Genomic DNA, 10,582 nt, shown 5'->3' with positions numbered 1-10,582 from the left:
TTTTTTTTTTTGTCATCTTCCTTTTCGTCCCTTTTTTTTTCTTTCTGCCTACTATCTTTCTTTTCGAGAAATTTTAAATACACACCCCTATTATTTTATGTTTCTATTGAGATTTTATAGGTAAGCTAAATGACCAAAATATACATCTATTATTAAAAAAAAAATCGCTCTAAAAGTATTCTTTCCAACGTTTTCTATCCTAAAATCGTTGAAAGTACGTCTTCTTCCTTAACCCCAATTCTTCTCCACAATTCATTTGGGTTGTTTTTTTTTTTTTGTTATCCGTTTTAGCTTTAGTTTGATCTTACAGATCATATTGTCAAATACTGCATCTTTATCAGCTTTAATTTGATCTTGTAGATCATATTGTTAAGTACTGCATATTTATCATGACATGTTTTATCGAATAACTAGCTATCTATGTTTAATAGCTACTATACTTCTACAGTTGTACTAGCTTGTGAATTTTGAAAACTTGTATTGGTGATTTGGAGTTGGGATATAACAACAATATAATTTGATTATAAATTGAATGATGATAGCAAAAATTAGACGAAATAATATGTAAAAAAAGGTACCAAATAGTAAATATATATTAATTATATAAATAACGGAATATTTCATAAATTAAGGGCATTTTAGGCAGTTTGGGATGTGTATTAAGTATAATACTGAAATGAAAAATTTGATAAGTGGTGTATTAAGTAAAAGATGTGTATTAAGATATTAGAGGTGTGTATTTAAAATTTCTCCTTTTTTCCCGAAAGAAAACCACTGACAGCCTCCGGGTGACATCCTCTGGGCTCCCGAAAGCTGCTACCGAGCTGGGTGCCCAGAGTAGAATCACGGGTGTCCAGACCGACTTCCTCTTCTTTCCTTAGCCGGAGAACGGGAGGCTAGCTGTTGACGGGCTTGAGGCAACGTCACCGGGAGGTTAGTTGGCGAGAGACCGGTCACCGGGAGAGGAGCCGTCGGACCCGACATTGGAGTCTCCGGGGGATGCATCAGACCCCGCATCGGACCCAACGTTGGAGCCTCCGGGAGAGAAACCATCAAACCCGGCGTTGGAGTCTTCGGGAGAAGAAGATGATCGGGCAGCGGGAGGAATGGGTCGTCACCGACGAAGCTCTCGGCCGACATGACTAGTCTATCTTGGCCATTGGCGAACTCCGGGTCCCGTTGAATCCTCTCCGGGTGATGGCTGGAGGCAGCAGTCATGAACCCGGGCAGGCGGCTTGGCTCTCTGACGTCCCGATGCTAAAAGGGAACCCAGACGGGCTGGGTCATGAACCTGAGTGGGTCATGCCATTCTCTTGGTAGCTTGGGCCTGCATACTTCCTCCTGATGTGTTGGGTCCGTGATGGCTTAGGCCTGCATATTGGATACCTTGGGTTGACCTCCCTGCATGAGCTTACTGGTAGAGCAACGAGACTTTTAGTACTGATTCCCACAGACGGTGCTAAATGTTTCTGCATAATCCCGATAATTATGTAGAATCATGGTGGATCAAGAACATGAACAAGAAACAACATGAGCAAGAGGCAAGGACATATAGTGGTTCACCATGTCATCTGAGGACATGGCTACATCCACTTTAGAATCGATTATCATGGCCAAATGCCTTTGGGATCAGGAGAGAGATATTCCACCATTCCTACATATGGGAAACCTTCTTTTTATAGCTAAGGAATGTTCTCTCCTTTTACATGTTATCAATGTGAGACAAACTATACATAACTATTATCATGGTGTCTTCTTGTGGAGCATGGAGAAGCACCTTCTTGACGTGGTACCGATGATCTTTCATCATGGCGAGGTAGGATATACATCGTGATTACAAATTTCATGACTGGTCTATGGGCGGGGAATGTAGTTCCCAACTACCGACTACAGTTTTTTATTTTGGCTAATGTTTTGTAGGATTCATATGTGGGTAGGTAATTAGGGGATGAGTGGCTTTGATTGTCATAATACATATTAGAATTGAAAACATCCTCACTTTACAAGTTTAAAGAGGTCCTCTCTAGATCTGAACTTATCAATACAACCATATTTCCTTCCATTTCCTTCTAAGGTAATTGTATACTTTCATCCAATTTATTCTAGACAACGCAGTAACTAACCCTTAAACAATGGTTCCTTAAAAATCATAGTGTAATTAATTTTTCGAGACCAAAATATTAACTATTTTAAATAGCCTACTATAGACTCTTTTATTAAAAGAAAAATGGTTGGATTTAATATATAGTTTTCTCCATTCTACTCGTTTTACGGCTAACTTTACTAACATTAGCCTAGCTTTACCTGTAACCACCAACTAAAATTTGCAAAAAAAAGACAAACATTGCTTTCATGGGCAAGGAGCTAGAAAATCTCCACCACTCAATTCCCTTGGTTTTCGGATGAAGATGAATTTGTTTCAACTATCCAATGGTCATCTATTAACTGAGTTCCTATATAAAAGCTCCCTCTTTATACTCCTCGATCCATCATTCACTTTTTACCTCTTTAATTCACAAACCCCCTAATAGTACCTAGAGGTCTCTCTCTCTAAACTCTAATGGCAATGACACGGTCTGTTGTGGCGGTTCTGATGGCTGCACTATTGGTAGCCTTCACGAACGCAGCCTCCTCCGGCACACAATCTCAATCATCATCAAGACCAGCTGCATCACCTGATAATGAGGGTGCTAAACCACCTACTTCAGCAACTCCAGCACCTGCACCTGCTGCACCAACAAAAACTCCTCCACCTTCTCATGGGAACAATGCTCCAAAGCCTACTCCTGCTTCTAAGACTTCACCTTCTAGCTCCAAGACATCACCAGAAGCTGCTCCAAAAACTTCCTTGGAGTCTCCACCATCCCCAACATTACCTACCTCTGAGGTAGTTCCTCCCACTACAGCCTCTGCACCTGGCCCATCGAGTGAAGGTGTTGTTTTGAACAAGATCAACGTAGCCGGCTCGGTTGCCCTTGGAGTTGTTGCCGCTGTCTGGTTATGTAAATATTAGAATGAGAGTTACGCACGTCTCGGGGGTTTGTTAATTTTTCAATGATCTATTCATAATTTAAATTAAATTAATTTAATATATTTATATTGGACCACTACTCTATTCTATGTTCTATAGTCCTACAAATAATCAAGAAGTCAACCAATTTTAAACCTCAGCGAAGACGGGAGGAAGAAAACACTTATTAGGGCCGACAAAACATTTATTAGAGTCGACAAACACTACCAGAAAAAAGGGTTTAGGCGATGAAAATATAGTGAAGAAATCTTTTTCGTCGCTTAAGTTCAGAGTAAGGCGTCCAAAAATGTGTTCGTGGCCTAAACAAACTTAGGAGACGAACAAGAAAATGATTCGTCGCCTTAATAGACACTCAGGCCACAAAGATGTTTTCATCGCCTTAGTAGACAATCAGGCCACGAAGATGTTTTCGTCGCCTAAGTTATCAACTATATACTAAGGCGCTGAACAAGTTTTTTCGTCGCCTGAAGTTGTCTTAGGCGACAAAGTCAGTTTCTAAGGCGACAAAAAAGCTTCTTCGCCTAACTAAACTCACTCAGTTTATAATCTCTCATTTAGTTTTCAGATTTGAAACAGACGAGAGAAAATGGGGAAAGCTGCCAAATCAAATTTCTGCTCGGATTTTGCCATTTCAGTGTGAAATTCTTCCATTTCGGTGATCATAAAGCTTTGTCAACCTCTACCCATTAGCTTTAGCTTGGTATGATCTCTTTCTCTCTCTTTTTCATCACATCTTCCATGTTTTCCTATGAGTTTCCGGTGAAGAATTCCAGTCAAATATTGTTGATATTTTAGTTTGTGGGATTACGATACAATATGCATGTGTGATTATGATGTAGCAAAAGTGATTATATATATATATATATATATATATATATTGAATTATTGGTTGTTATGGAAGTCATTTGTGATTTCAAATGATTATGTTCTGTGTTGAATGTAAGAATGGTAAAGTTATTTCATTCATCAATGTTTAGATATCCCGTCCCAATGATAGAGTTCTTGAGGAGGTTCGAGAGCAGGCCCGACAAGCCCAAGAGGAGGCCTGACAAGCTCAGGAGGAGGCATCACAAGGCCAGGAGCAGGTCCGAGTAGCCCAGGAGTAGATCCTTGATTACGAGCATCGTCTTCGGATGGTGGAGAAGTTTACGCAGTTGCAGCCGAGCCGACAAGAATGTCAACAGTCTGAGGTTGATGGTTGAAGCTAACACATGTCCATGGCTTTTTGCTTTTGTGGAACTTCAGATATTTGCCTCTTCTTTTGTTGAACTTTGTGTGTGTGTGTGTCTATAGGACTATGGGAGACTAGGGTATTAGGGAGGGTTGAACTATGAACATTGAACTTGCTTTCTTTTGTTTGTCTGTACCTAGTTCCTGGAACTTGGTTTAATTTGATCTTTTGTTTCAGTTTGAACTTGCATTCTTCTATATTATGATTTTGATTTGCTCCACAGTTTTTTGAACTTTAAACTTTGAACGTGCATTTGAAAATTGGCTGCATAATTACAAGAATCAATAATAGTTAGAATTTTTCAATAATTTATAAATATAATTTACAGCATTGAAACAAAATATAGAATTAAAGTACCCAGAGACGAAAAAGAATCAACTCTGGCGACGAAAGATAATTATTTTGTCGCCTTAGTAATTAAGAATCAGGCGACGAAATAATTGTAATCGTCGCAATATTGTTAGTGACAATAATTTAGACGCCTTAATGTGTCAGTTTTTTTTTCTCAAGCAACGATAAGTGAATAGTCACCTAAACGAAGACTCAGGCGACCATTATTTTGCGTCCGTCGTCTAAGTTCTTACTCCACCACGTTAAGGCCATAACTATTGGGCGACGAATGCTTTAACGTGACAAAAATTGACACTTAGGCGACAAATTTTGTACTAAAACACTTATCTGCAACAATCAAAAGTACATTCGCTTTATCAAGAAAGTTAATTTAATGTTTCTAAAGACACGCACTAGGATTGGACATTCTTCCTCCAAAACCCGACGTCGGATTACATGATATGCATATTTGACAGTAAAACGACCTTTACGACTCTCTCCAATTTCATCTGTCATCATAATCACGGTTCCTAACCGGTAAAGCCAAAATACGCTCCACAATATTGGCCGGAAAGATAACAGAGGAATATTCTAACATCCTGGAGAAATAAATTAACAAATCCAACACAATAGAGACCCTGGTTGCGCGCCAATGTGTTTACGGATATCAGCTTGCAAAAATGTATCTACCCTGATTATAAGTACTTTATGCTCAAACAATATAATTAATATGCATGATTACAAACCTGGTTAAACAATAACAACGCATATCTAATTTACATATATATCAAATGGCCGGGGTTCCAAATTAAGACATAAAGTCACCCACAGATGCAGCCAGTAAAGTTTACACCCTTTCCTGCTTCTTCCATGTTCCTTCTCTTTACTTGATTAAGTGTAATTCTACCCCACTCAGAAAAATATGTCTCATTGATTCCAATTTTTCCGTTCTTGTAGAGGGACATGCAACGGCGATCATCTTCACTGTACTGGCAAATCTCGCCGTTCGGGTCTCGCCATGCACCTTGGTGTCTCATACCGGACCAGCTTGCGATCCAGTGATACACGAATTGCCCTACACCGGCTAGTTTTAGCCAACCTTTTGGGAAGAACTCCATCACACTACTGTTTCTGTCCATTAAGAACATGTTGGTTAACTGCGCGCCGTGTGGGGATATCAATATGTCTGTCCTGCTCATTAGCTTCACCTGGAATAAGACTGACATATATTATTCAACAATGTACGTACGTACGTGAGTTAACATATATTGTACACTCTTGTCTCTTGTATGTACGTACTTTATCACATCTGCGACAATATATAAGAGCTTGATCGATCATATATAAAGATGGATCATGTAATAAGGATGCACAAATGGAAAATACCGAGTCTTCTATGCCATGATAATATGGCATGCGCACCTGGTCACAGAAAGTGAGGTTATTGGAGTGAGCGACCATCAAGCGGCAACCATGGACCTTGGCACACTCTTTCTCAAAGATCCCGACCACTGCACTCTCGTTCTGGAAGGATCGCGGCCCCGTCCTCATGAACAACGTCATCCCAATCTCCCTGCTCCGACGGTCTGAGCTGATCACCTTACAGTAAGCCCTTGCCTTACACCTCATTAGATCATAGACCTCCATTCTCTGATCCCTAGACATCCCACCTTCGTTGTGCCTCATCACCACCGCCTTCTCGAAACAGACTGCCGTCCCTTCCTCAACCCCATCAAACACTTCCACGAGAGGCGGCCCCCCGAAAGTAGCCTCCATGAGACTAGTCAGCCACAGTGCCATCCCGGACCTAATCTCCCCCCAGTGGTACAAAATCCACCGCTCGGGTGAATTGGCGCATGAGTGCTTCTTGTGCCACGCGACGAAGGGCATGAGGGCGGACAGGCCGTGCCATATGTTGTCGTAGTCGTAGTGGTTGTAGGAAATGAAGGAGAGGCCGGTCAGTAGGGTTGCGTTGTGGGGAAGCGCGTCGGGCCACGCGAGGGCGTACGAGTTCCAGGAGCCGTCGTGGCTGTCGCGGCCTTTGAGGCAGAGGAGTCTGTTGCTGGAGGAATGTGAAGGGAAGTGCTGGTACTGGACCTCACCTTCTTGGTCACTCGAGTCGTACATGGAGCTCATGAACCACGTGTGCCCGACGAGTGCCGCGTGGGCGTAACGTAAGTCCTTGAGCGGGAGAAACGTGACTGATTGCCGGAGTCTGTCTCTTAGTGAGTTCAGCGAGTCGGTGTGGTTGTTCTCCTCTTCCGCCGTGGTGGTGGTGTTGTTGTCGACTCTCTGCCACTGGCGGCGCATGACATTATTGAGAGACCATGAAGGCAGCGACGATATGGAATCAAGAGGAGTTTGAAGGGACTGGATGTGGAAGATGACAAAGAGGGCGACGCAGGCAGAGAGGATGTAGATGGAGAGTTTTGGGGAGAAGAAAGACGACGACATAGAATTAGTAGAAGTAGGGCGCTGGTGATGATGATGATGATGAGCTACTTTGCTGCTGGCTGCTATGGCCATGGGGGATCTCTCTACTAGTTCTGGAGGAGGTGCTTTCGCCATTGCCAAAAAACGTACTACGCTCAATGAACTCGAGGTTCTAATTATTATATGCGTTGCTCGGCTGAATTTAATTGATTTGGGGAGTCAAAAGTCCCAACACAAAACCGAATGAACAGCTCATTCACTTATTATTTTTCTTTTTTTCGTTTGGTCTCATAAAATGAAAAGTAAAAGAAGAAAGAAAAACCAATGCCCAACACGCAACCAAAGTCCAAACCAGCTGCTAGGTGACTACAATGGATCGCAGATTTTGAAGCTAGCTGACCTTGAGAGCAGCACCTGCATGCGGAAAACTGAAGTAACTTGTGACTTTTTGTTCATACGTACTCTATAAACTACACACTTCGATGTCATTTTTCGATTCCAAGGAAAAGGTGTTGCATGGAAATCAAATCAATAATAACTGATCCAAGTCCATTTTAAAGTGGGTGCACGAATCTGGAAGCAATAGATTCGAATGCAAGTGGATACTAAACTTCTCTCATTTGTATGATACTGGAATTCTTCATCTTCATCGTGTCGTAAATAATAGTTTTCGAGAACTAATCTGTACTTTGCAATGATAAATTGATTCGAAACATCCAAATCTGATTATTCCTTATCGTCTAGTTTTTTTTTTTTTTTTTTTTTGGAAAAAGTCTAAACAGAAGAACTCTGGGAAGAATACCAATTTTGCCAGGAAAATAAGAAACAAATCAAACATGCAAATTTCGGGCAACTGTTTATTATTCCATCGGGATGTCCAGACGCCACAAAATGGGCTCCTTTTTCGTTCAATTATCTCAAACAAAACTCATTTTCAAGGTCTACTTTCATGAACTCAAAGGATCACAATTATTCTGAATCAGAAGTGTGCGGAAGTCTTGGGCTCTTTCTGTCAACCCAATGTCTCTGAATGCATTCCAAATTCTCGTAGAGGCAGAAACAACAAAATCTTCAGCGGTTGAAAGCTTCCACTGATCAATAACCTCTCCCACTTCTTTCAACTGCCCAAGCATTATATATGAGGAAATAATGCAAGTATAATTTCTACTTGTCATCTTTTGTTTCGTCATTATCAAGGATTTCCATATCTGATCGATTCTACCTTTGTTTCCTAAACCAGCATGCAGAATAATGAGAAAGTCGTACGTTATCCATTCGCTTTGTGTGATTCCTTTCTCAGGTTCAACCAGGGCGTTGGATTCTGCATTCACTAGATGACCAATATTGATATACAGATTGGCCAGGTTAATGTATCTCTCCCAGCCTTCAGTAAAACCAGGATCATATCTCATTTCATCTAATATCCATCTAACTTGATCAATCTTTAGCATTGCAGCGCATGAACTTATCCAAAGATTGTAAGTGAAGATATCTGGGGCAACCTGCCGCCTTTTTAGTTCTTCAATAACTAAAGGGACCTTCTCCACTTGTCCAACTGACATGTACATAGTCATCATCTCATTGTAAGTAAGGGCACTAAGGGACAGCTTAGAATCCTTGATTCCCTCATAGAGGTCCTCAGCCTTTTCAGTCAATTTCGCTGCAGCATAGCAGTGAAGGAGAGCAGTATATGTCTCACTAGTTTTTGCAGTAGGAGGTAAACCTTCAAAGTACCGTTCTGCAGCATCAATACCAAAGACTTTTGTCATCAAGACAAGGCGGACTGCATAATCCGAATCTAATAACTCAAACTCATTATGGGCGAGCATCCACTCAGATACCTGCAACATTTGTACTAATTACAAAACAGAAATTCACTTATTTTTTAGGAAAATTTTGATTGCTACTGTAAATTGAAAGAGACATATGATGATTACAGTTACCGTTCCAATTTTGATCGTTGTTTGAAAAGAAACAAAACAAAACAAAAACACAAAAAAAGGAGTATAAAATTTTTAGTTTCCGAAAACATAGTTTGAATTAATGAAAACTCCTGCACACTATGAAACTGCAAACCAAAACCAATTGCTCAATGCCTTGGGTCAATACTGGAGATGTCCTTCATGCAGGCTCCCCATGTAATGGTGCTGGCTTTTTTTTTTTTCCCGTAAAAGATATGAAAACAACAAACCTCTAGTTCCAGAATTTTTTGAATCTTTTGTGAGCTTTAAAAGAATAAATCAAAAATCAAAAACAGAATACAAGAATGCCGCATAACTAAATATAACAATGAACAACTGTCATATATAACTCAAAATTATAACATTTTGAATGGCATATCCCAAAAAGTAACCAGGACCAGCCTACCTGTTTTTTTTTTTTTTGGGTCCAAAACTCATTACTTACCCATAACGTGCGAGCACATATAATATGGAGACAAAAATTCTTCCCAGACATCAAAGAACTCACTAACAAATTTTAGTCTGAAATCTTATTCTTTCTCTTTTTTGGGTCTTTTAGGCCCCGTTTGTAACCAAAAAAAGAAAAAGAAAAAAAGAAACTCACTAACAAAGTATTATCACAGCAGCAACTAATCATAAGTTTTGAATTCATTACTTGATCATCTTTATTTGATACATTTCCCAACATATACTCTTACAAATTGAGGCAGTTGAGCAACTGATCATAGTTTCCCTTTCAACTGTAATCCAATGGTAGGGAATTCATGGGGTTGGTATTTCAACATCGATTTCTCAATGATTAGCCTGTGGCTTAAGATGATACTTGAAAGTCACCCTTGAATTTTCAAGAATGGTTAAACCAGCTGCTACACTAAGCACTAAGTAGACAGAGTTTCACTCCTTCATCATTTTCATAACCATCTGAGTACTATTGGTTATGTTCTAGCTAAAAAAAATCCCAATGGTTTTGATATGAGAGAAAAATAAAACTCCACCAAATATATGCCCTAAAATATTGAAGACAATGAATTTGGTAAGGAAGAATAGAGAGTACAAACCTCGAGAGCGTGCTTGTGACGCTGAGACATCCTAAGCTCCTTGGAGATCTGGCGAAGCTCTGAGATGGTGATTTGGTTGCCTTGATGGACCCATCTCTCAAGAACGTTGGTCACACTTCTCTTGGGCAGCCTCACCCTCAAGATTCTGGACTTGAGGTCGTCAATTTCCTGGCTCAGAGCACCTGAACAAAACGATCTTGAAAGACAAGTGTTGCTCGCACTGCATTTTCTAACAGAAACTCAGATTCTTGGAGCTTCCAAATTAAGATTATCGATTTCCATGTTCAGGTAACCAAACCGAGAAATGGGAATATATATAACGGAATTGATGTTGCTTACCGTCTGAGATTAACGAAAAGTGACCGAGACGCCATCGCCGCTCAACTATAGTGTCTGGCTGCGGTATATATTACCCAACCTGGTACTGCTATTTCCTTTCATGTCAAATTTCGACATGAGGTTAAAAAGTCAAAAAACATGTAGCGAAATGACCACGTCAGCATGCGTTGTAGTCCTCCAAGACGGTCGTTTTAAGGCC

The 10,582-nt window shown here is 40.4% G+C and overlaps 2 protein-coding genes across 2 annotated transcripts; both read right to left on the bottom strand.

Annotated features, from left to right (window-relative positions):
- Nucleotides 1-5,413: 5,413 nt before the first annotated feature.
- On the bottom strand, nucleotides 5,414-7,185 carry LOC101296745. Its single transcript, XM_004292430.1, has 2 exons — nucleotides 6,015-7,185; nucleotides 5,414-5,800 (listed from the first exon to the last, which is right to left on the bottom strand). Exons 1-2 carry the CDS (start codon nucleotides 7,158-7,160, stop codon nucleotides 5,414-5,416), a joined length of 1,533 nt encoding a protein of 510 aa, XP_004292478.1. The 5' UTR covers nucleotides 7,161-7,185.
- A 704-nt stretch (nucleotides 7,186-7,889) lies between these two features.
- LOC101313857 (pentatricopeptide repeat-containing protein At5g09450, mitochondrial-like) lies at nucleotides 7,890-10,450 on the bottom strand. The gene is made up of 3 exons (XM_004290375.1): nucleotides 10,384-10,450; nucleotides 10,045-10,273; nucleotides 7,890-8,866 (listed from the first exon to the last, which is right to left on the bottom strand). The coding sequence occupies exons 1-3, from the start codon at nucleotides 10,416-10,418 to the stop codon at nucleotides 7,973-7,975; spliced, it is 1,158 nt and encodes a 385-aa protein (XP_004290423.1). The 5' UTR covers nucleotides 10,419-10,450; the 3' UTR covers nucleotides 7,890-7,972.
- Between the last annotated feature and the right edge of the window lie 132 nt (nucleotides 10,451-10,582).

The sequence above is a fragment of the Fragaria vesca genome, linkage group LG2, assembly GCF_000184155.1.
Source record: "Fragaria vesca subsp. vesca linkage group LG2, FraVesHawaii_1.0, whole genome shotgun sequence".
NCBI classification, from domain to species: Eukaryota; Viridiplantae; Streptophyta; class Magnoliopsida; order Rosales; family Rosaceae; genus Fragaria; species Fragaria vesca.
The sequence above is the reverse complement of the archived record's forward strand: the minus strand, read 5'-3'. Positions and strand labels throughout refer to the sequence as shown.